At 42.8% G+C, this 27,227-nt stretch overlaps 1 protein-coding gene across 5 annotated transcripts in view; it reads left to right on the forward strand.

Moving 5' to 3' along the window:
• LOC122921092 (A-kinase anchor protein 2-like) overlaps positions 1-22,649 on the forward strand; it is a 376,427-nt gene extending 353,778 nt beyond the window's left edge. For all 5 annotated transcript variants that reach the window (XM_044271024.1, XM_044271040.1, XM_044271032.1 and 2 more), the window contains 2 exons: positions 4,107-4,145; positions 14,618-22,649. In XM_044271024.1, coding sequence (XP_044126959.1) covers positions 4,107-4,145; positions 14,618-14,710 — 132 coding nt within the window. In that variant the 3' untranslated portion in view covers positions 14,711-22,649. The remainder of the gene's footprint in view (positions 1-4,106; positions 4,146-14,617) is intronic.
• The last annotated feature ends 4,578 nt before the right edge of the window (positions 22,650-27,227 follow it).

Raw genomic sequence — 27,227 nt, forward strand, 5'->3', positions numbered from 1 at the left:
AAGATCATGTGATGGACCATGTGATGAGTGCAGTGACGTAATCAAAGGTCCTATTCAGAAGCCGGGCATTGTACTATGCATTCTGTATTAAGAATGCTATTATTTTCTCTTATAACCATGTTATAAGGGAAAATAATACAATCTACATAACACCTAACCCAAACCCTGTTTGGGTACCAAACATGCCGATTTTTCTCACGCGCGTGTAAAACGCATTAAAATGCTTTGCACTCGCGCGGAAAAATCGCGCATGTTCCCGCAACGCACCCGCATCTTTTTCCGCAACGCCCGTGTGAAACCAGCCTTAAAGTTAAAGCTTAGGGATTGAATAAAAATTGCAAGTACTACGTCAAAATTTATAGTATTAACCCAGTTCAAGTGTATTATCAAGTCAAAGTCTGCTTTAGGGTTTATGCACACAGACGTATTCTCTTTACGTGTCCGTTCCGTTTTTTTTTGTGGAACGTATGCGGAACCATTCATTTCAATGGGTCCTGCAAAAAGTTACTTCGTGTGCATTCCGTTTCCGTATGTCTGTATTTCCGTTCTGCAAAAAATAGAACATGTCCTATTATTGTCCGGATTACGGATGAGGATAGTAGAGGCCACCTGTTCCGTTCTGCAAAATACGGAATGCACACAGATGTCAAAATACATGCGGTTGTGTGCATGATCCCTTATTGTCAATACTGCAGTATGTACAAGACGTACAGAGGATCAAAATTTCATATCTCTCTCAACCCATGATATAACCCATACACTTGACAAGAACACAATCCATATGCAATATAATAATGCAATCCAATAAAAAAATAAAATCCTATATAAAGATATAAAAGAATACAGATTCGAAATTAGTTAAAAGATGGCAAAGCACTTAAAGGGGTTTTGTCATCACATACAATGGGGGCATATCGCTAAGATATGCCTCCATTGTCTGATAGTTGTGGGTCCCACTTTTGGGACCTGCACCTACAACGAGAAGGGAGCTGGGAAATTAATGGAGGGCACACTGCGCATGCGCAGCCGACCCCCATTCATTTTAATGGGTCAGCCGAAAATAGCCAAGTGCTGGCTCGTCTATTTCTGTCTGCCCCATAGAAATTAATGGAAGCAGGGGTGGCGTGTGCGCGGTGCGCTCCCGTTCACTTGTATGGGAGCAGCAGGGAGCAGCACTAGGTGGTGGACGGTCCCTGGAAAACCTGGGCTCCTCCAACCACAGCTCTCCCCGCTCCATTCTCTTTGTAGGTGTGGGTCCCTCTGGGACTCGCACCTATCAGACAAGGGGGGCATATCCTAGCAATATGCCCCTATTGTATGTAATAGGCATACCCCTTTAATGAGTTTAGCATTTTTAACAGTCTAGTGGAAAGAACTATCTCCTAATGCTAGTTCTAGCTCAAAGACTCCTTAATCTTCTCCCTGATGGAGACATACTAAAAAAAGTCATATAGCGGATCAGTAGGGCACCTGGCCATGCCAATGGCCCTGCGAGTTGGATGGGTATTATATATCTCCTAAAGAGAGGGCAAAGGGGTTACCAACAATCTTCGCAGCTGCTTTTACAATATGCTGTAGAGGTTTATGACAAGACACAGTACGGGCACTATACCACACTATAATGCCACTTAGAATGTTTTCAGTAGCACCTCTGTAAAACGTACACATAATTGGAGGTGGGACTCTAGAAGGAAATAAGACGTTTAATGGGTCTTGTTTGCTAATGCCATTGTATTGTTAACCCAGGACAAATCCTCAGAAACGTACACTCCCAAAAACTTGGTGCTACTCACCCTCTCCACAGCAACCCCATTGGTAGTTATAATCCCCTTATGGTTATATTGGTTATTATAGGTCTTGTCATTTTAATTTCATGGGCTCGAGCCTCGGGTCACTGTTAATTCCACCCCTCCTCTATTATCAGTGTTTCAGTTTTTTTGCAGTCCACTGCTTCTCCATAGATTCCCAGAGCTTGTCTTTTGCTTACTGCCCCATTCATTAACCTGATGCTGATGTGTTGTGCATGTTAATATTACTTTCAGGAAAATTAAAGTAGAGGCCCAGACCCTGCTTTAACTATTCTGCCTAAACATTTTTTTTCTTCATTGCTGGAGCCTCATCTTCCTACATTTCACTCCTTTTCTATATTAAAAAGTGAACCTTCCTGGTTCTCAGTAAAATGTCAATATACACACAGATTTTATAGTTAATTCATGGCCTAGATGATCGATGGGGGGCTGACACCCCGCTCCCCCACTGATCAGCTGTTTGGGTGAATTACATGTGTTTTTCCTGTGCAGATCTCTCTCTCTCTCTCTTATATTGCTCTAAATGGATTGTAAAAAAAATTGGGTTCATTAGAAGCTGCGTTTTGAAAAAAAAAAAAAATTCTGGATGAATTCCAAATCGATAAAATCGATTTGCTCATCTCTAGTATGTATATTTATACACACCTTCTTGTGCTTCCTAGATCAATTTTCCCTTATTTTTTGATCCCCTAAGTTTGTGTTGGTAGCCTCAAACTGTTCAATCAGTGCTTTTTCTTAATTTTTTTTATCTATCCCCACATAATGCTTCTCTGGAAAAAGGACATGCAAGCTAGTCTTCTTTCCAAAAGAAAAGGGAAACAGAGTGTCTCATACCAGGAACCTAGCTCTTTCTGGGTAACTACCCTTTAACAGAATTGAGCTACGGAAATTTGCTTGGTTGCCTGAGAGACCTTGGTTGGGGTACTATTTCTCCTAAGGCCTCATGCACACGACCGTTGTGTGCATCCGCGGCCATTGTTCCATTTTCAGTTTTTTTCCACGGACCCATTGACTTTCAATGGGTCCGTGGAAAAATCGGAAAATGCTCTGTTTGGCAGCCAAGGCCGTGATCCGTGTTTCCAGTCCGTCAAAAAAATACGACCTGTGCTATTTTTTTCACGGACAACGGTTCACGGACCCATTCAAGTCAATGGGTCCGTGAAAAATCACGGCTGCACACAAGATTGTCATCCACATCCGTGATCCGTGTCCGTTTTTTCTATCATTTCAAAGGCAAACTTGAATTTTTTCATTTTTCATGTCCGTGGATCCTCCAAAAATCAAGGAAGACCCACGGAAGAAAAAACGGACACGGATCACTGATTTTGCGGACCGCAAAAGAAAACGTCCGTGTGCACGAGGCCTTATGGAGAGCACAGAGTACACATGAGGAGTATTGTAAGACGGTCAATGCTTGCTGGGTTTCTCTAAAAATATATAAAAATTAGCACATAGTACTTCTGTTGGCATTGAATAGGCTTAGCTTATTTGACAGCTAACTTGAATATATTTCCCAGAAATCAAGTGGAGAGTTGCCTGGCCTACAATACTCCCCACACATACTGGGTGCTCTCCCTAATGAGAAAGAGCCCCCCCCCCCAACAGCATATATATTGCCTAGAAACCCAAAGTAGCATACTAGCCTCTCTCTCCCATAGAATGCTGTATACCAATTTTCAGGGCGATTGGAGCATATTTGATTTGCCCCAAAAAAATCAAAAGAAATTTGGGTTCGATAGAATCCAAATTTTGTTTGGAAATTCCGGAAGAATTACGAATAGGTAGATTCGCTCATCTCTAATACAAATGTCTTCATTTTTATTCATCTGGTTTAACATAGCATTCCATTACAGTGGTTTTTTAGGAGTACAATATTGATGGCCTATTCTCAGGATAGGTCATCAATATAAGAGGAGTCAGGGCCCAACTCCGGGCACTCCTTCCGATTAGCTGTTTGAAGAGGCCACAACACTTCACGTTCTCAGAAGCATACCGTACTTCATGTTCTGAGAAGCATTCGGCTGCCATGATGCCTTGGCAAGGATTTTAAACACCATGAGTTATAGTGGAGGTTCTGTGGGTGGCTGTACTCTTTTGAGTAGACACTTCATGCTCTTTGATACAGTGGTAAATAGTAGAACACTTACCAAACACAATACAGAGAGATGTTATCTTACAATGTTCTGTAGGACCCTGCTGCCTTACATCTGAAATACCATCCACATGCTGCTTTTACTGTGTCTCATGTCTGTCAGTGTCTAGTGTACTAATTCTCTTCTTTTCCTTCTCTCTCACCAGTACACCTGTAAATTACTGTCTTACAGAGTGACTACTGAGGTACCTGTGATCTGACTGTATTCCCATGGTTGCATGGATATTCTTCACTGCATGGTTTCTTTGTCATTATGTTTGTGATTTGTCTGTATATGGTCTGTACGTACTTACAGTGAAAACTCTTCTACAGCCTCTCTCTCCCTCTCTCTCTCTCTCTCTCTATATATATATAGCATACTTACCAATGTTTTGGTTGGTTAAATAGGGAGCCTTCCCCTGAGAACGGCCAAATTCTACATGGTAACGCCCAATCGAGGGTGCTGTTATCGTTAGCCCTGTCCATTTTTGGCCTGGGGAAGCCCACATTTGGCGGGACTGTCTTTGAAAATCAGAGACAGTTCCTGTAAATTTGGGTCAGTTGGCAACTATTTTATATATATATATATATATATATATATATATATGCAGCATATACACATACACGCACACTTACTGTATATTAAACATTGGTGCAGACCAGGATAAGCTGTTTAAAGGTAATCCTGCACCACATTATTACCAGATATTTTGTGGTTTGTGAAGCCATCATATCTTTATGTTCTTGTTCTTTTTCTGCCTATTGCAACAATGGGACACAGCTTATCGGAAAAGGGGGCATAGCTTAAGATGTGCCAAAACTGCACCAAAATTTTGGTGCAAAAATGTAGCATACACTAAGCCAGTTTAATAGGTAGCATAAAATTAGGAGGTAATGTTTTTAAGTGTGCTGGGCCACTGGAGAAGGCATTTTTAGGGTGGTTTGTGCCATGGCCAGCAGTTTACATTTAGGCCTCATGCACACGACAGTATGTATTTTGTAGTACGCAAAAGGTGAATCTGCAAAATACGGATACCGTCCGCAGGGCCGGTTTTAGACAAAATGTGGCCCTGGGCAAAATCAAGAGGGGGCCCACATCTTGTAATAATGTGCTAAAAACAAAGTCCGACATCAAAACCCCCGCCGATCAGCTGTGTGAGGAGATGGCGCGTGCTGTTCACTGCTGCTGTCCCATAGACCTACAGCAGCAGAGCAGGAAGAGAGAAGGGAGACGGCACATGCGCACAGCGCCCGGCTGATCGTCGGGAGTGCTGGGAGTCAGATCCCCGCCGACCTAATATTGATGACCTATCCTAAGGATAGGTCATCAATATGAAAAAACCCGGAGAACCTCTTGAAGCTACCCCCAATACTGTGCCTATTGTTCTCCCCCCCTCCCCCATGTCCACAAACACTATACTATACACCCAGACTGCCCTCATTAGTAATGATGCCCCCAATAGTGATAATACTCCCCAAGAAGGATAGCCCCCATTAGTACTAATGCCCTCCATATTGCGTCAAATAATAATAACGCCCCTACAGTACTCTAGTAGTAATAATATAACCATAATGCTCCCTGTGGCTCTAATGTCCCCCTGTAGTGCCGCTGACTAGTTCCAATATATAATGCTTCCCCCCATAGTGCCAATATATATATATAATGTTCCACCGTAGTGCCAGTGTAGGCTACTTTCACACTCACGTTTTGTGCGGATCCGTCATGGACGCATCCGTTCAGATAATACAACCGTCTGCATCCGTTCAGAACGGATCCGTTTGTATTATCTTTAACATAGCCAAGACGGATCCGTAATGAACACCATTGAAAGTCAATGCAGGACGGATCCGTTTACTATTATGCTAGAATGTGCTCAGTTTCATCAGACAGACACCAAAACGCTGCAAACAGCATTTTGGTGTCCGCCTCCAGAGCGGAATCGAGACTGAACTGATGCAAGCTAATGCATTCTCAGAGGATCCTTTTCCATTCAGAATGCATTAGAATATAAACTGATTCGTTTTAGACCGGTTGTGAGAGCCCTGAACGGATCTCACAAACAGAAAGCCAAAACGTGAGTGTGAAAGTAGCCTAATGCTTCTTCATTCCTCCCCAGTAGTGCCAGGTATATTTAATGATCTCCTTCCCCCTTTCCTGGTGCCCCCAGCAGTGTGGACATTTAGTATTAAAAAAAAAAAGCCTCCCTCCCGTCCCCCGCCGCTGTCTGCGACGATGCAGACCACAGTTTTATCTGTGGCTTGTGTTGCTGCGTCCTGATGCATGCAGTCCCAATGACATCACCACTCCTGCTCCGGGTCCACGTGATGACGTCAGAATGTGAGACAGAGCAGGAGGTTGCAGTGATGTCATTGTGGCTTCTTGCTCTGTTCTAACGCATCACAGGCTTGAGGCCTAGTGGCCTGAGGCTTGTGAAGTTGGACGGCCATGAGTGCGCCCCCCCCTTATGGGTGGTGAAGTGGCACCCTAGGAGGATGACTAGCCTCCCCTATCCATCGTCCTAGTCCTAATTCAGAGCACATTACTGCAGAAGGTATAACAGGAGAGGACTATAACTCCCAGTATGTCTAAGCCATTATTATTTAATATCAGATCACGTTACTGGGGGAGGTATAAGAGAAGACTAAAACTCCCAGCATGCCCAAGCAGTTATTATGTAATATCAGAGTACATTGTAAGAGGAGGTATACAACTCCCAGCATATCCAGGATGTTGTAATGTACCCTGATATTATATAATAATGGCCTGAACATGCTGAAAGTTGTAGTCCTCTCCTCTTTTACCTCCTCTTGTAATGTACTCTGATATTACATAACAAGCTGGACATGCTGGGAGTTATAGTTCTTTCCTCATACCTCCACTTCTAATGTACTGTGATATTTCATAACAGGAGGTATAAGAAGAGAGGACTACAACTCCCAGCATTTCCCTGGCACTTACATTGAATCCATACTTCTTCATATGCATGCCTGTCTTCTTCTTCATTACATTACTGCACTGCTGAGCTCCGCCTCCTGTTCTGGTCACATGATGGTGAGGTCATCACAGGTCCTTCATCCCCTATTCTCTGCTGAGCTCCACCTCCTGCATCTGACATTATCGCAGGTCCTGTCAGCACTGATTTCTCTAATATTTGAAGGAGGACACCTTACACTGCATTGTAAAGTGCTGTCCACCCGTTTGCTTCCTCGGACATTCAGTTGAACAGCAGCACTGAAGCACGGGGCCCCTTAGACAATGGGGGCCCTGGGCAGTCGCCCAGTTTGCCCGCCCCCACATTATTCGCGTACCCATTGACCTCAATGGGACCATGGTCCACATTTTGCAGCCAAGTATAGTACATGTTCTATGTTTTTGCGGAACGGTAAATACAGATGAAGATTATTCGTGTGCTTTCGGCATCCATTTGTCCGTTCCACAAAAGGATAGAATATATCGGCAGAATGCAGCCCAAGGACCCATTGAAATCAAATTTAAAAAAATGCGGATGGCACACAGACTACATTCATATTTTTCAGATCCTCGGTCTGTAGACCACAAAATGGATATGGTCATGTTCAAGAGGCGGCCAGATGGTTTTATGCTGAGCTACATTTTTAGCTACATTTATTATAATAATTATTTTGTTTTACTTTCTTTATTAAAGTTCCAATTTCAACAATCAGTTTTATAAAAACATATAAATATTAACATCTTTTTTCAACCAAAATACCCCCCCCCCCCCCCGTCCCTCCATCTCCCCTCCTATGATGCGTTCTCCCTCCACCACCACCCCTCCGTAACCAGACCGAGGAGAGATGGAGAAGGATGGAAAAAACGGAGGAAGCTCTAGGGATTCCAATCTCCCCAGATTCTAAGCCATTTTATCTCAATATTTCTTTGCTTATACAAAATATATTCATATCTCTTATTAGTATTTACCAAATTTAGCCATGTATTCATACTGGGAGCATCTCGTGCAAACACAAGAATGTGCTATTAGGAGTCTTGCCAGAAACATTATCTTAAACAAAAGATTTTTTTTATATTGCTGACAACCCACCTTGGCAAGATCACCCAACACCCAACATTCAGCAGTAAAAGGAATCCGCACATTCAGTTTTCCCTCTATGTAATTATGAATAGCCCCCCCCCCCCCCCCCCCCAGTATTGTTTCATCTCTACACAGAACCAAAACATATGCAAATAATCCGCATCAGGAACATCTCACCTAGGGCAATTGGAGTCGCTCCTAATATCACATCTCTTAAGCCAAAAAGGTGTAATGTAAAGTCTATGTAGAATATTAAACTGCACCACAATGTGATTAAAATTGTGTGAAACCAATTTTAATTCCTGAAGTACCTTCTCCTGGTCATCCAAGTAAATCGTTGAACATTCATTTTGCCAAGTCTATATTTTTTTTTAATACTTAAAAGTGCCGACCTTAACTGTAAATACCGAAACCATAATAGTTTCTGTGAGTTTTCTCTTTGTGATAATACCGTGAATGGAACTATATCCACATTTACTACTACCTGTGTCACATACAAAATATTACCTTTTTGCCAATATAAATCTCTACTTAAAGGGAACCTGTCACCGGGATTTTGTGTATAGAGCTGAGGACATGGGCTGCTAGATGGCCGCTAGCACATCCGCAATATCCAGTCCCCATAGCTCTGTGTGCTTTTATTGTGTAAAAAAAAACGATTTGATACATATGCAAATTAACCTGAGATGAGTCCTGTCCCTGACTCATCTCACTTACAGGACTCATCTCAGGTTAATTTGCATATGTATCAAATCGTTTTTTTACACAATAAAAGCACACAGAGCTATGGGGACTGGATATTGCGGATGTGCTAGCGGCCATCTAGCAACCCATGTCCTCAGCTCTATACACAAAATCCCGGTGACAGGTTCCCTTTAATTCAACTAAAGTTTGCAAGTGCTTATTATACCACAAAGGAGTACATCCCATTAAGTCCTTCACTCCACACCAAAGTCTAATAGAGTACCATGCCTTCATAAAAAGATTCCTGGCGGATTTAAATTCCTTATCGGAGTCGGTCAATTGATCAGACTCCAATAACGTAAAAAAAATATTATTTGGAGATCTATTCACTAAATACTTACAGAGTGGACTATCATTCCACTCCCGGAAAAAAACAAAACTGTGCAGCTAAAAAATAGCCCTTGAAGCAAGGGAGGTTAACTCCTCTCCTCTCTAACGGCTTATACGTAGCTTTTAGCTACATTTATTATTAGGACTTTTTTTTTAAATGCTAAAAAAGTTTCAAGTGTACATCAGTCCCCTAGAGAAGTAAAAGCAGACAGAAGTTTTGTAATAAATATGACTAGGTTTTAGGCCTCTTTCACAGTATTTGTTCAGTGTTTGATCAATAATTTTCATCAGTTATTGTGAGACAAAACCAGGTGTGGGTCAAAAACATAGAACAGGTACAGATCTTTACCTTATACCTGATGGCCTCATGCACACGAATGAATGGGTCTGCAATGACGGAGATGCAAAACGGAAGCACGGATCGTAACCCCACGGAAGCATGACGGAGTGCTTCGTGGTGTTTCTGGCCGTGCCTCGCACAGCAAAAAAATAGAACATGTTCTTTTTTTTTTTTTTTTGTGGTGCGGACGGATCACGGACCCATTCAAGTTAAATCGGTCTCGATCCATCCTGGCCGCCGCATGGATGTTGCCCGTGCATTGGGGACCGCAAATTGCATGAGCACCTATGTCTGTGGAGGCTCCACACCTGGTTTTAGCTCACAATCACTGGTGGAAATCACTGATCAAACACTGACCGCGTGAAAGCGGCCCTAGACTAATACAGAGGTATTTCATGAAAATAATTTAACAAATGGAATTCAAGATTTTGTAAATTTTAACACAAAAAATAACTTGAATCCAAGCAGACGCTCCAATAAAGGCAAAAAAAGGCATATTGATACATTACCCCTTCGACTAGACAGTCTAAGGCCTCATGCACACGACCGTATGTATTTTGCATGGCTGGCCCCTAATAGAACAGTCCTATCCTTGTCCGTAATGCGAACAATAGGACATTTTCTATTTTTTGGCGGAACGGAAATACGGACATATGGAAACGGAATGCATACGGAGTACCTTCTGTTTTTTGTGGACCCATTGAAGTGAATGGTTCCGTATACGGTCCGCAGAAAAAACAGAACTGACACGGAATGAGGCCTTAGCCTAATAGCACTTAGTACCTTATTTCCAGATGTGCCTTTGTTTCAGCAATAGATGTTTTCTATCTTCTTAAAATCCAGTTTATTTGGTATGCAAATGAGCCAGTAAGGTGCCCAGAGGGGCGTCACTCTTGCAGGAAGGAGCCCAGGTTCGCCTCCTGCTCGTGCCCAAGCCCACCCTCGTGCTGAGAGCAGAGAAAAGGGGGGCAGAGTTATGGCTTAAATGTGATGTAGGAGGGGTGGGTGGACACATTGTGGCAGGAGGGGTGCCTGGGTTCCTTCCTGCAAGAGAGACGCCCCTCTGGGCACCTTACTGGCTCATTTGCATAGCAAATAAACTGGATTTTCAGAGGATAAAAAACATTTTGCTGAACAAAGGCACATCTGGAAATAAGGTACCAAGTGCTATTAGGCCATAGCTTTACTTCAATAACAATTATCCTGGTGACAGATTTCCTTTAACCCTGGGCGCCATAGCCGTCGGGTGCCTGCAGTTTTAAATAGCAGATACCTGGGCCTAATGACTTTTAAGCCCTCAGTTGATGTGGTCAAACATGACCACAGCATCTGGAGGTGCAAAACCCTGGAAATGCGCACTTCCAGGTGTGTTCTGGCTCCTCCTGGCGAGGATGGAGGGAGCTGGAGTGTGTGTGCAGCAGCCTCTTTATTCCTCAGTGATACGAGGCTGCGGTGCATTGACTGCCGAGAAAGCTGAACCTGCCTCCACCAACCCATCATATCGCAGCTAATATAACCACGCGACACCTTCTATGTTGGGTGAGAGTCGGTCACAGCTTTTATTTGACTATTGATTTTTTCCAACACCAACTTTATTTATTTTTTATTCAAACTTATACCAAACTGGGAGTCATAAGAAGCAGTATGCCCCACGGAATCCCTCCGTGGGCAAGCCCGCTTTCTTCTCATCTCCATTTATTTCACCGACCTCAGCTGTGACTTCTGTTATGAATAATCTGCAAAGATATGACATTGATAAACAAAACGAAAACAGTAACAGGGAGGGGGGGTGGGAAGCTGCACAGGTGCCAGGAGAAAGTGGCAGGGCAGGATCCTGCTGCCCCTTTCATAACCTCCAGCCAGACCACCCTTACAGCCAATCAGATAACGGGGGGGAGGGGGAGGCGGATAATTAGTGAATACACCTACTATAAACTTTATTTAACTTGAATGCCATACACCCCTGTCGGGTTATACCACTCTCCATAGCTGCTCCATACAATTAACCCCTGCTCCTCTCGCTTCTCTGCAGTCCAATACGCCGTTGATGTCCAACATGTCACAAAAATGTTGCAATTCGCATGTTGTGCAACATTTTTACACCAAAACCTGACGTACCTGATTTGAAAATGTCCCCCTAAGTTGCTAATATATCAATATTGTTCTGTTATTATATAGTGTCTGCCTGACAGGTTTACAAAACATTGCACATCATTATTTTACATTTTTCGCATACTGGAAATAATCAATATTTGAGACTAAGGGCTCATGCACACGACTGCATGTATTTTGCAGTCCACAAAAAATGGATCTGCAAATAAAACGGATGACGTCTGTGTGCATCCCGTATCTTGTGGAACAGAACAGCTGGCCCCTATCCTTGACCGTAATGCAGACAATAATAGGACATGTTCTATTTTTTTTATGGAACGAACATATGGAAATGGAATGCGCAGGAACTTCCGTTTTTTTTTTTGCGGACCCATTGAAATGAATGGTTTTGCATATGGTCCACGAAAAAAAATAACAGAACGATACAGAAAGAAAATACTTTGTGTGCATGAGCCCTAAAGTCTAGTCTTTATAACAACGGCTCCATTAGTTTGTAGGCCACCAGGGGGCTGGTGTACATTTGTGACTGTTTAGAGATTTTTTGCAAAAAGTCTCAATGATAACCATACATTTGGCTGAATTTGGCAAAAGCTCTGCTCACAAAGCATGGTCACGTTAGTAAATGCAAGCCATTAGGCTTGGCACAAACCACCCTAAATACGGTGCAAATGCGTCATAAATTTGGCACAAGCTCCTACTCCACCGACAAAATCACTCCCTAAATTGCTTATCATGCAAATTTATCAATAATATTATTATTTATCAATAATTTACACTGCTAAATCTGCATTGGTTTATTTGCAGATTTGCCATGGATTTCACTCTATACATTGCAAAATATGAAATCCACATGCTGCAGATCTAACATCTGCTCCGCAGGTCAATTTACCCTGCATATTTTTTAAATTTCTTAAAATGTCATCCACACTGCTGGTTCTGTAAAACGGTGCGGATTTGCCATACAGAAATCTGCAGGAATTACGCTCTATGTGGACCCACCCTTTGTGGAACTGCGTACCGGAAGTTCGGGGCCGCGCTCCGCAAATGCGGAAGCGGAGAGCAGATAGTGTGCTCTACGCTTCACGTCCGGGCCCATAGAGAAAGAATAGGTCCGCACCCGTTCCGCAAAATTGCGGAACGAGTGTGGACCCTTTTGCGGACGTGTGAATGGACCCTAAGGGATACAGCCACACTGTCAACTACCCTGATGCAGTTTTGGAAGCCAAACACAGGAGTGAATTCAAAAAAGAGGAAAAGTCATTTAGGCCTCTTTCTCTGTAGGTTCCACTTCTGGTTTTGGCTTACAAATACTTACCAAATACTGATGCAAAATACTTAGGGCTCATTCATGAATAGGTCTGCATTTAATCTGAGAAAAAACGGATCCACTTTTTTGCGGACAGCATACGGCTGTCTGAATGAGCCCTTACCGTGTGAAACAGACCTTATACTTTCTCTCCTTTTATGATCCACTCCTAATTTTGGCTTCCAAAACTGAATGCAGAGACCTAGCCATGTGGCCGTGCCCTTAGGCCTCATGCACACGACCGTTGTTTGCTTCTGCGTCCGTACCGCCAATTTTAGCGTTTCAGATGCGGACCCATTTATTTCTATGGAGCCGTTGAAAATGCGGATAGTGCACCGTTTGCCATCTGCGTCCGTGATCCGTGGTTCCAGTCCGTCAAAAAAATATAACCTGTCCTATTATTTATGCGGAAAACAGTTCGCAGACCCATTGAAGTCAATGGGACCGCTAAAAAACGCGGAGGATCACAAGATTGTCGTCCGCGTCCGTTTTATTCCTATCATTTGCATGGCAAACCTGTCTTAGACTTTTTTTTACATTCCTTTATGTTTGGTGGTCCTCCAAAAATAAAGGAAGACACACGGAAACGGATCACAGAACAACGGAACCCAATTTTGCGGAACGGAACACAACAACGGTCGTGTGCATGAGGCCTTAGAGTATGATTGCACATAGTGACTGCGGTATGTGGGTGAAAGCCACAATGGACAGGCTTTTCAAATAGTACGTAGGCTTGCGTTTTAAAAATCTTGTTAATGTGCATGCTGTTTTGCAGTTAAAACTATGGCATAATGAGAAATATAATGGATCCATTAACTATTAGTATGGGATCTGTGCCCACCGAATATAGCTGTGGCATTTCAGCCATATGCAGCCACCATTACATGGCGCTGTACCCTTAAAGGCAACACTTCACCTGTACATGTTCTCTTTAGATTAGCATATGTATGCAATGGTGTGACAAATCTGAACTAGCAGGTGCAATTTCACCGGCTATATATACCAAGGTGCGAGCAGTAAGTAGTTAGAAACAGAGGTCTTCATGTGCAGTTATATGTGACCAGTGATGGTCAGTTCGCAGTGTTCGCCAACGAACACATGCGGGCTGCCATCTTTAGTAAGGTAGACTCACCCGTCCGGCGACGCACAGGTAGGCCCTTACCTGTGCCGGGAGCCGGTCTGAAATGAAATGCGGTCTCCGGGTGCAGGCAGTTCTGAGAACAGCCCGGTGAAGGCCCCCGGCGGCTGTTCTCGGAACTGCCTGCTCCTGGTGACCGCATTTGATTTCAGACCGGCTCCTGGCACAGGTAAGGGCCTACCTGTGCATCGCCGGATGGGTGAGTCAAGATGGCAGCCCGCATGTGTTCGCGGGCGACCACGGCGAACTAGCAATCACTGCTGGCGAACACTGCGAACTGACCATCACTGTATGTGACGTGATCTTTCAGCATCTGTAGTAGGTGCCATGTAGTTAAGGTATTTGGATAAAGTCCTAAAATAAAAGGTCCTGTACTGATGACAGGGTCCATTTATTACCCTGTATATTTTGTCAGGTTTTATCAGAAATGTTAATGTCATTATTGCAGGGTTAGGACATGGTTTATGGTAATAATATCACTGGTCTCCTATGCAGTTATAGGTTTATATTGCTCAGCTCTCACTTTATGAATAACCGTTGATTGGAAATGTAAGTGAATGTCTTTTGTGAAGAGTAAAATGTACCGTTTTCAGTAAATAGCCATCCCCTGATAAAGTAGTACAGAACCACAAAATAACTGATTCTTCTCATCCCAGGTCCTTGAGGCAGTAAGAGTGGGTCGCAGGAAGAGCGCACTGGCACTACGTTGGGAAGCAGGGATATATGCCAACCGTGACGAGGATGAATAAGAACACTTTCATGGAAAATATACAAACCAAAAAATGAATCATTTAACCATATATTTATTGAGAAATAAGCAGCCTCTGCAATCCATATAGAGACAATGAAGACCGCATTTATGAGACAGACTAATAGACATGCTTGAACTGATGCGCACTGGCAGCCATGTAAGGGTTGGACTCTGAAGACAAGGAAAGAAAGGTGACCCCACGCATGTGGGCTCAACTAGGACGACATGCCAAGCCAAAAATGCCATGCAATTGCTTTCTTCATAAATGCAGCTTTGAATTACTTTTTGGCATCATATACCCTCCTCTTACCATAGCATGTTGGGAGCACCACTGCCCGAATGAAGGAGCACCTCTTTTGTGGGTCTACTCTGCAAAGTCATGTACCTACAGGGTACAACCAACCATCATAAAACTGTCCAGCTCAGTCGCACTGTATTATTGCCTGTGGCTTCCTGCAGTACATGGCCATGAGAAGACGGCGAAATGAAAGAAAAATAACCTTGAACCATATTAAGATATATATTTCTGCTAAATAATCAAATTATTCCATGAAGATGGCCAAGTTAACCTGTAGATATATGGGTGGACAACAGCCCTCACAGGAAAATACGAAAGTGCACCATTGGGAGGTTCATATTAAAAGCACAACATTTAGCACAAACTGTGGGCATGTTCACATTTGTGGCTCTCAGGGAGGAAAGGTTTTTTTTTTTTTTTTTTATGAATATAGCTTTACGCAAAGACGCACATCATCACCCTGGCCCCGTTACATTATCTATCTATTTATCTATCTCATATCTATCTATCTATTTATCTATTCTCTCCCTCTCTCTCTATATATATAGACACACACACTAGTGTATCTGCCCTAACACATGCAGTTGCACATTTTCATTGGATAATTAGTGACAGCGCCACTTCTTGAGCAAAGCTTTTCATTGAGTTACACAGCAAGTTATTGTTAATTTAAAGAACACATTTCACTAAGTATTTTATTTTTATTTTTTCAAACTCTTTGTAAAGCTTTCCCACTTGACCGGATGAAATTGAGGATGTGATTTGTGATAAATGTGTTTTATTGAAATACTACGGAATGGTTGCAGGCACATTTCATGAGCTATAATATTCTTTTCATGTATCTATGAATAAAACCAAACAACCAGCTGCTTGAGGGTGAGTTTTTCTGCTATCAGGGTAATGATTAATAGTGATGATACATAGCTAGAGGTGGTCTTCCCATTCTAGTGTACATGTAAGACCTATGATATCACCCGCTGTTTTATTAACAGATCTTTGTAGAAAGTGTTCACTTTTAAAAGCTATGGACACCTTTGACATGTAAAAAATTATTTTTACATGTTAGTGGATACCATGATAAAAAAATAAAAAAGTTGCACTAAGTTTTAGGCTGCAATCTTCATTCATTTTGTGACCCCCCCAATATTCAGTTTACAACCTGCTCCTAGTTTCAGACTTTTCCCAGTGATACATGCGGTTTATATTACACAGCCTATGTGATTCTTGCGTTTGCTTTCCAGCCTGTGTGAGCGGCCCATCTCTGCACTGATCTTCTCTGTTCAACCTCCTCCTCCTCCCTGCTGCTATCTCTAGCACTGAGAGAATAGAGGGGCACACAGATTCAGCTGCCAGGAGCTGGTTTCTGGGGGATTTATGTCAGATTCAGAAGTACAACCGGGTAGGTGAAGGACACTAGCTCTGCTAAAGTAAAATGTTAGGAAATATTTAAAAAGACTGTCTAGCCTGTCCTCAAGATAGGCCATCATTAGCTGATCCCGTCGGGGGTGCAACATCCCACACCACCACTGATCAGCTATTTAGATGTAGCTCAGATGCCAGAATTCAGTGCTGAAACTACACATTAACCATCCCTGAGAATAGGACATTGCATAGAAAAGCTGGACAACCCCTTTAATGAATACATTTTATTTATAAAGTTGCTTAATTTTGCATTTAGCAAAAAAAAGTAACAGTTCAATTATTGCACAATGACCATAGTTTTTAAGGAACTTAAAAGAGTTTGTAAAAAGTTCTGTACATCCGTTTCAGCGAATATAGGTTATTAACACCTTCCAATATACTTTCTGTTAATTCCTAATGACTATTAAGATCTATTTGTGCTAACATACAACAGATGCTTTCCTGTGGACATAAATCTGTCCAACACTCACAGCTCACTGATCTATTCATACATATCTCATAGGAGCCCTCTAGTGGAGAAACATAGACAGCACGCAAAGGATTTTGATGCAATTTGTGGTATTTTGATTACTGAATGTACAATATTCACCGCACTTGAGCAATGTTTCAGGGTGGATTGTCACCCATCTTCAGGGAGATGCAGCTGAAAGGAGGCTTGTAAAGGGGGTGATCCATGAGAACTTGATACAGGAAGGAAATTGGGAAGTTAGATACCCATTGAATAATATTTACTTAGTAAATCTGAAATACCCCTTTAGGTTTGAGGTCTGAGAAATAATATTCAAACTTAGAATCCAGACAAGCAGATTCCTGTCTGTATGACCTTTGGGACAAGTTTTCCCTCCTTGTGAATGTGGTTGCTGTGGAGGAGGGCATCCTGCACATGTTCTTCAGACCTAGTAGCAAGGGGCACAGGACCAACCATCTCTCCAAGGACCCAATAGCGTGGTCTGCCACTGTGGTATGTATTGTACATACGTGTAGAAAACCCCCCAGGACATGTTCATGTTGTTGTTTTTTGCAGTTTCCAGGAGAGATATAATGAATCTAATTTCTGTGTTTGATTTTAGATTTTTGTATTATACAGTTGTGATATCCTTTATTATGCAGTGTTAATGGGATGGATAAAGCAACATTTATTTTATAGACACAATACATGGTTGGCAGAAAGAATTAGCCTAAATATTAGGTAATGGGATTATGTACTAAATGGTATTATCTTCTGAAATATGTCCACTAGCTATAAGAAACTGGAAGACTGTGGGGAAATTCCCATTAATAAGTTGTAGACTATCTATAGCAGTGATGCCCAACCTGCGGCTCTCCAGCTGTTGCAAAACTACAACTCCCCCCATGCCCTGCTGTAGGCTAAGAGCTGTAGCCTGTCCAGACATGCTGGGAGTTTTGCAACAGCTGGAGGGCCGCAGGTTGGGCATCCCTGATCTATAGTCTTCATCCCATTTGTGTATTCAGGGGGCTTCTGCTTACAGCTGGAATTCTTTATCTTAAGAACGTATATTGGGAATTGCATAAGATGTCAAATGTAAAGCTTATGGTCACTTTTTTAGATATACACTGCATGGGTATTTTAGGTAGTCTTCCAGGATTAGAAAAATCTGCTTTTTCCAGAACCATTACTACTATTGTCTATGGGCTGTGTCTGATATTGCAGCTCATTCCCATACGAGCCAACGGGGCTGAGCTGCAATACCAGACACAGCACATGGGACGAGTGATGCTGTTTCTGGCCACCTTTCTAATGCCCTTTGAAGTCTAGGTGCCTGCAAACCAGGGGCACACTTTATGTTATAAGATATATGAGTGTATTATTAGGCACAGTAGGTCTGTGCATATGGCAGATAGGGGTGAGAGGCAATTGCATATATTTTAGTACTGTCTAATGACTTTTGGATCACTAGTGGATGGGAGTCCAAAGTGACATATCTATAGACTGGTGTGACTCAGGCCCCAAGATACTGTGAGACCTTCCTGAATTGGCACTCTTACCATAAGCATCTACTAGTCCAAAGAATCCCCATGGGATTGGGTATGCCAAACAGACTTTTCTTAAACATTTCCCTTATGAAAGATTGCATGCCTAATAATTATAGTAAACGTATCAATCTATTGGGCATAAATGGTCTCATGAAATTATCCCATATGATGTCAGTGTTAAGCTGGCTATACACAGTAGATCAATGTCAGCCTGACATTTGGTGGGACTGACCAAAAATCAACTGTATTTGGCTGTTTCTCAACATTTCCCAAACAGTGGATGTCAGGGGAATAAGGATCAGGCTGTTGGATTTAGACATGCCTATTCATTATTTTATCAAGGGTGCTAAGCCACCAGACGTGTCTGGCAGCAGATTGCTCCCCAGACATGCTCGGTTGGCCGAGCTGAGCCTGCATGTGCATGAGAGGAATATCTGTAGGCCAAACGTCTATCTAAAGTGTATGGGAAGCTTTAGGATGAGTGGTACCACAACATTCCTGCTTCGTTGGATTTTTTTGGTAGTGGTCACCAGTGGTCAGTGGGGTTGTACTATGTAAGTGCCATGAATTCTTCAAAGGCATCTGTCATCTGTACAAAGTGTCTTTGGCTTCAGCTTATTTCAGGAGATGGTTCAGTGTTTATCATATGCTGCCAATCATTTATTTAGGAACCAGTGACATGACTGAAGTGTTCAGTGATAGGATGGGCTATTGTGTATATCTGAGACGTCTGCCTTTGCTGTGCGCAGGAAATATACACTTGAAATGTTCTCCTGTAGCTCAGTACTTGGGGGTTACCTGACAAATGTTTCCATATTTGCACAAGCCGCACATTTAGCAATGATTTTATTTATCTTGTGCTATATAATCAGATTGTTATACCTGTCTCTTAAATCAATATGGTGGTTACTATAAGATTTTTTTTGTGTAAAGGTGTTTCTTATGCATCTATCGTATGCATATTTATACTTTTTTTTTGTACAAATAAGGCTTCACAGTGAATCCATTACTATATATAAAAGTAATGCCTGTCTGAGTAAGGAGAACTTGATTACAATTTTTATGACCTTCGTCTAAGTAGGCATAAACCCTAATAAGAGGCTTTTCACATTTAGTTTTTGCTGTATGTCAAGCGGATGTTTGTAAACCCCCCCAAAAAATGTAAAGAAACGTATGGCTTGATATACCCATAAACTATAATTGGGCAAAGATAGTACATACTTTTGTCTTGGTTTGTCATTTTTTACGTTTCTGTATGGGTTTTTTTCCGGGGCAGATTAGCATAACATGCCACACTTTTCTATCCTGGAAAAAAAAACGGATAGAAACATATGCGTTTCTTTACATTGCAATGAATGGGAGACGGATGGAAACATAATATAATACATTTCCATCCATTAAACATATTAATTTTTTTTTCAGGTAATGCCTTTGAATCTTTCATTTAAAAAAGGAAGGTTTCACAAAACTGTATATGTTTTTTGTTACAAAAAACAGACACAAATGTACAGGGGCGGACTGGCCATAGACCCTACAGGGAAATTTCCAGGTGGGCCGGTACCCAGAGGGCGACTACCTCCTCTTGGCCAAAAGCCAGGTACATAAAGACCTTGATGCTCTTAATTAATTTAGGCAGTATTTTCTTCTTCACTCTGGTATCTTGGGCTACTTTTAGTTTTTTTCCAGGGCCACTTTAAGTTCCTAGACTGCCCCTGCGAATGTATGGAAACATATGCGCATCTGTCAAACGTATAGGTTAAAAAAAAGGATAGATGTGTACGTTTTTTTTTACTGTATGTCTAAATGCATCTGCCTGATGTACAGCAAAAACGAGATGTGAACAGCCCCTTAATCTGCCATTTAGGTTCTATGTGCTGAATGTTTAAAGTTTAACTGTCGTTTCATTTTTTTATTTTTTTATGCGTAAGGCAAGTGATTCTAATTTTTGCAATATAATTTATTGATTTTGTTTTTTCATGACAAAACTGACCCTGAAGTAATCTTTTTGGGAGTAAGTTGCCATAGAGATCCTCTCTTCAGTGTTCAGCGCAGCGCAGTACTGAAGAGTAAAGACGTCCTTGCTCACTGCTGCTGCCTTTACTGCCTCCCTAACATATATATATATATATATATACTGCCCTCTCTTGCTGATATCAGTACACTGTCAGTGTAATCTGTATGCCCGGCATGCTGACTAAAGAGCCACCAAGAAATGCAGGGAGTTGCATCTCTCAGCAGCTAGTTAGTATTTATGGCCAGTTGTAGCGATATATTAGGGAGGAGGTGAGGGCAGTAGCAGTGAGGCAGGAGCGTCTTCATTTCGCTGTGAAGATGGATTAGGTCAGTGGCCTAACACAATTGACTGGACCACACATAAAATTTTTGAACCTTCCCCAACCAGCAACTCCTTTGCAACCCCCAACTCACATTCAAACCCCACGCCTGTGGCTAGTCAAGATTGAGCTCTCAGATAAGGACCGGTAGCCACTCCGTCCATTTCCTACAGTGTCACTGTATATAATGTCATTGTATAGTACTTTTGAGGGGGCCCTAACAATAAAATATTTTAGTCTTCCTCCTGAGGGGACCCCAAAGCAGCTGCTTCCCCTATAGCTATGCCACTGGATTAGGTAAAGCTTCAAATACATTTTATTATGAAAAAGTACAAAATCAATAAAGTATATTTCAAAAATTATTAGTATCACTTGCCCTACACATTTAAGAAAAAAAAGAAACAACTGTTACTCTTTAAGGCCAAAGTAGTGCTTTCCGTTTATTTTATCTTCCTGCTACACATGTTCTTTTATATGCTATATAAAGAACATATGGGAGTGTTTGTAGTGCAATGTAACGTGGGTGTATTCATTGGCCCCAGACAGAATGTAAGGTGTTCAGCTGCTGCATAAACACATATAGCAGTACTATATTGATGTATTAGTCCAAGGAAAAGGTAGAAATCTGTTTCCCTTTCACTTAATAGTTGTATTTGTAAAAATTAAAGACAATGTAAATTTTTAAAGACTCTTAAGGGGGTCATTTATGAAAAAAATATACGCCATTTTTTGGCATATTAAAGGCGCAGATTTTGTTGCAAGGGCATTTAGCGGCAAAATCTGCGCCTTTTTCCCTATGTATGCCACTTACGCTTCTTTTCTCAAGTTAAGACAAAAGGGGGCATGGTGTGGTTGGGGAACAGGGAAGGCCAGCAGGCCCATCTCATTCCTAATTTTTTACACATGTTTTTCACATAGAAAATGACTTAAATCTACTCCATCAAGGGAGCTGGCGTATATTTAATCTTGTTGAATGCCGTCCGGATCATGCGCTAAAGTTATGTACAGGCCGGCGCCTGTACATATACATTGGCAGTTTTAGCCAATCTGGCAGCTATAGCAGAAAGGTTCTAATAAAAAGGGGATTATGCTCTGGCTGGACTGACTCTATAATGTATCAATTTGAAAAAGCAGCTATCATGATAATCCCAATGCCTTATTTAACAGGTAGAAATTGGTCTTTTTGTTAGCCTGAAATTTACAGTGATGGCTAACCATCTTGGGATTCGTAGTTCCTGAGGTTAGCCATCACAGCACTAGACTGCTAACATCGTATGCTTGATAGTAATGGTCATATACGTTATTGAGTTGAAGTTACATTATTTTAATAAGCTCCCTAGAAAAGTTAAGCACAACGGCCAATAACCCACAGGAACCAGATGTATTTGTATGGGATTGTATGGTTTACAATGATGAACCCTCTTAGAAAGTTCTCTGGTTTTCAGCAACAGTAACTCATTACACAAGTAAAAACCACCACAGTGTATTTCCTATGTTATAAATAAGACACATTTTACACTATGGATATATCTTTTAAATATAAAATGGACCACTGCTGCAGAATTAATACATCTTCACACATTTTGGTTTATAGCATTATATTTTAGCAAAAAAATGAGCACATAGTTTGAAAAAGTTCCTTTAGATTGTAAATGAGATCTGTCACAGGGCAATTTACAGAAAGCTGCTAAAAACTCCTTGTGGCTCTCTGTTTTTATAGTGTGATATATAAATGTAATGGTGGCTGTGTTTTAATGGCAGACATTCATATTGTATTTAGCTTTATATATATATGTGTGTTAACCACTTACATGCTATTCTGCTTTTGTTTATAGTGTTTGTGAAGCATATAAGTATATAATTATTTTCTCATTAAAACGCAAACTGGAGTCATGGTGTTTCCTATACATCACTTCTGAAATGTCTGGAAGACCAGTTGAAACAATGAATACAAGAATAAATAATATTTCAGATTTATCCTCTTTAAAGGAAACTTATAGTAAGGCAATGAGGATAGCTTGGGTGCTTTGTTTCAGCAGTTTCCTTAGATTTGACAGAAAGAATAGCACAGCATAAATTACTACACCACATTTGAACTTTTTACATTCAGCACTACCAAACATACAGGAGAATACAGCACTACATACAGTGGTGTACTGCCAATATAGGCAGACCACGCCGTTGCTATGGGGCCCGCAGCACAGGGGGGCCCGGAGCGCATGGAAGGCTCCGCCCCCTACTCTGCACAAGACAGTGACAGTGTATTCTTAGTTTCAGGGGGCGTTCTTGAACTTCTCCCTCCGGCTCCAACCCCACCCATTGTTGGGGCTGAAGCTCCCTCCCAGGCAAGGATCCTGCTGCTGCTGATTGGCCAGTGTATCAGGCAGCAGGAGCAGCGCAGCCAGGCACACATAGAGACTAGGGTGGCCACTGGCTTCACGGACCTCGCCGGCCACGCCCCTAGAACTTACAAACCACGCCCACCTCCGCGAAGCCCCATCGACTGCCGGGAACCGGGTGGAGGAGAGGTAAGAACTTGTGGAGGGGTCATGGGTGTCCTGGAGGGACAGTAGTAGTTATTAACGGTAACTCCTTTCAGCAGTACCCTATTCACAGTATTTATTAACCCTTTTCAGCAGTCCCCTGAGGGCTTAATAAATACTGTGAATGGAGAACTGCTGAAAGGGGTTAATAAATACTGTGAAAGTGTGAAGGCCTTCACATAATCCCTTTTCAGCGGTCCCTCATTCACAGTATTTAACCCCTTTCAGTCCCCTCTTCACACTTATTTGTTTCCCCCTTTCAGCTGTTCCCAGGACCCACACAGTAGGTATTATTAACCCCTTTCAAAATTACCAGCGCCTGCCCTTCCCCCCTTTGAGCAATCCCCGACGGCCCACAGCACAGACCAGGAAGTACCTCAGCGCAGCTGCGCTCCTCAGAGTCTGTTCCTCCACTTCCTGCGTGGCCGCGCCTGCACAAACCAGAATTGACTGGCGCGATGCAGGCGCTGCCGGACGTGCGACTGATGTCGGTGCGCTCTACGCCGTGATGTGAGTGATCCTTAAAGTGCCCCGTACTCGTCGAGTCTAGAGTCGCTGATGACCACAAAAAAGGAGGACTTCTGGCAGTCCCGTCCTGGCCTTGTGCCGGACGGAGGACCAGGAGTCTAAAAACCGGACGTCTGGTCACCCTAATAGAGGAGTGCACTCGGCGTGGCAGAGTTATCCTCTGCGCTCACGTGCTGCCCGCCATCTGCCGCCCGCCCTCAAGACAGTCATCAGCCAGTGAGTGCCCCACACCCCTGGCCCATACTGAAGGACTGGTCAGTGAACAGAGTGTGCCACAGTAAGAGGACAGCAGCAGACTTAATATAAAGCTCATATATGGTATTGGTTGGATATGGGTATTCTTGATAGGGGGAGGGCAGCAGCAAGCAGTGGGGTTTGGGGGGAAAGGGGCCTGTAGGATCATAGAGGACTCCGGAGGACAGTGTGCTTTCCTCCTACTCCCCCCCCCCCCTCACTCCCCGGGGAGAAGAGGGTGGAAGCACACTGTCCTCCTGAGTCCTCTATGATCCTACAGGGCCCCCCAGCATATCAGTCACCTTGCAGGGGCGGGGGGAGAATATGATTGGTGGCTATGTGCACACTTAGCATCAGCAGCAATGAGTTAAAGGGGTTATCCAACCCCTATAATGCCCCCCAAAATGCTCGGGGCCAGGCACCTTACTTACCTCATTCCCCAGCACCTGCATTGCTCCTGATGCCCACACAGCCGCCACTGCCTCCCTCCCGTCACGCAGATTAATACATCCAGCGACATAGGGGGGGAGCAGCCAATAGCAGGCCACAATGGGAACGAGCCTCCCTAGCATCGCGGGTGACGCTAGGGAGGCTCATTTCCGACGCAGCCTGCTATTGTCTGCACCCCCCCATTGGGCATAAGTATTAAATGTATGCGGTGCCTGGGCAATTTGGGGGGCATAATAGGGATTAGATAGCCCCTTTAACCCTTAGGATACCAGAGGTTTTTTCATTTTTGCATTTTATTTTTCCTTCCCTATCTTCCTTGAGCCATAACTTTTTTTTGTGGGAAAACCCCACAATTTTTCCACCTTTTTATGGGTTTTGTTCCTACAGCTTTACCTTTGTGGCAAAACTGACCTGTGCCCTTCATTCTCTGGGTCAGTACGATTACAATGATACCACATATGTATAGGTTTTTTATGTCTAAATAGTGTAAAAATACATTAACACTTTGATAAAAAAAAAAATTACTTTTTTACATCACCATATTCTGACCCCCATAACTTTTTTATAGTTATATGATCTACTGAGCTGTGTGGGGACTCATTTTTTGCAGGATGAACTGTAGTTTTTATTGATACCCTTTTGGAGTGTGTGTGACTTTTTAAATCACATTTTATTACATTTTTTGGGGTGAGAGAAGTGATGAAAAAATGGCGCTGGTAACAAAGGGGTTAAGATGTGGGGAATGGGCTGTGTCAGGCTTTACCGCAGTGGGCACAGGCAGGAGGAGTGATATATATGCGGGCTCCTGCCCTGCACTCATTCAGTTGTGCTCGCATACATATGACGCCCTGTGCCCACTCTACTAAAGCCTGACATCGTCCATTTATGCCCAACTTTACCAAAGCAGACAGGCAGGAGCAGTGATGTGTGCTGTACATGGCTCACTGCAGCCCCAGGGAGATCCTTACTCCCATACAGAGAGAGTATGGATTATAAAGCGCTATAGGCACCTGAATTCAGCACCTATTTCTTAAAGGTTTCTAATAGTTTCAGTAGAACATGTATAACATTTTTTATTGGCAAATGGGTGTGGCAGGGGAGGAGCCAGGAGGTGGGATGGGCCAGGAGTGGGTAGTGGGTGGGGTTGGGGGCCCAATTCAGACTCTTGCTATGGGGCCCAGTGATTTCTGTGTACGCCCCTGACTACATACCTATTACATCCGGTCCAATGATGTCTCCTCTATGGTAGCACAAGCCCTATTCCCAAAATAACATAAATAATACACATGAAAAACAGGTTGGATGAATAAGGCTGTGTTGTATATTAAAGGTAACCAACATACAGTACACAAATGATCAACTCAAGATCATAAATAGATCAATCAATCACAAACTGAACTGTAATCAATAATAATCTATGTAAAATAGAACATTACAGATCCAGTGAATTAAGGTTTAAACTAGTCCACCAGCATTAGGAGGGTGACCAAAGCTCCACTAATAAACACTGCAACAATTAGAGTAGAAAAAGGGGTGGGAGGGCACAATCTTCCAGCCATTGGACACAGCAAGCCAGTTCTGTAAATGGATGCCACAGTCTGCCCAAAGATAAGACATCAACCACACGCAAGGTAAGCACCATTTTGAACACACACAGGGGGAAAAGACAGGGCAAGAACAAGTGGGAAAAGAGGGGGGACCAGCAATTATAAATAACCAACAGTGGGACAAATATGTCACCCTAATCATAGGGGCTGTGCGACCTTGGGTCCCCCAAGCTATTGTGATCTGGGGGGGGGAGGCTTACTTTCTATTTCCATTTGAAATGACTTCCACATACTATAATGGCCTCCTGTAGTAATAATGGTCACCTACAGTTCCCCCAGTAGGACTAATGCCTTCTATTGTGACCCCAGTAGTATGAATGCCCCCTATAGTGTCCCCAATAGTAAAAATCCCACATAGTGCCCCAGTAGTCAAAATGCCCTTCTATGGGGCCTTTAGTAGTACTAATGCCCTCCTATAGTGTTCCCCATAAGTAATAAAGCCCCAATAATGACCCCAAAAATAATAATGACCCGCTATAGTGGCCTAATAGTAGGCAAATAACAAAATCAAATGCTCATCTCACTTCCATTCCATGGCGCTGTCCTAAATGCAATGCTGGACACGGCTGGCCTGTGTCCTGAGCTGCTTTGTTCCCAGCTCAGAGAGTTGCTGTGACGTTGACATCTGCTTGGCGCCTGTGCTATTCTCTTATGGGCTTCAGGCCTAGTAGCCTATAGCTTATCGGGGGAATGGCGGTGGCAGAGAGCTATTGGTTTCCATGCCCCACCACAGTATTATTCAACTGTATCACTGTCCTCAGAACAAATGTTGAATGGGCCCATGTCAGTGCTCTAGCCACCAGCAATGAAATGTTGCGTGCCCCTGACCCTGCAACATGTACCCCCAGGGGTCTATGTACTGGATGTTGAGAATCACTGGTCTAGCCTGTATACTGCAATGCTCAGCAGCTCGTACAGCGGGCAATATTTCCTATAAGCTTTTGTAGTTAGTGAGCCTTTCTAGCCAGTCAGGATGCAGCATAATCAGATGATTTTCCTATTTCATGACGTAAAGTCATGATTTTATTAAAGACACGGAGGCGAGTATTGCTATTCTCCTTCTTTACTCTGACCAATAGCAGCAAAGAAAAACTTGACCATGTGA

This window comes from Bufo gargarizans, chromosome 1, assembly GCF_014858855.1.
Source record: "Bufo gargarizans isolate SCDJY-AF-19 chromosome 1, ASM1485885v1, whole genome shotgun sequence".
NCBI lineage: Eukaryota > Metazoa > Chordata > Amphibia > Anura > Bufonidae > Bufo > Bufo gargarizans.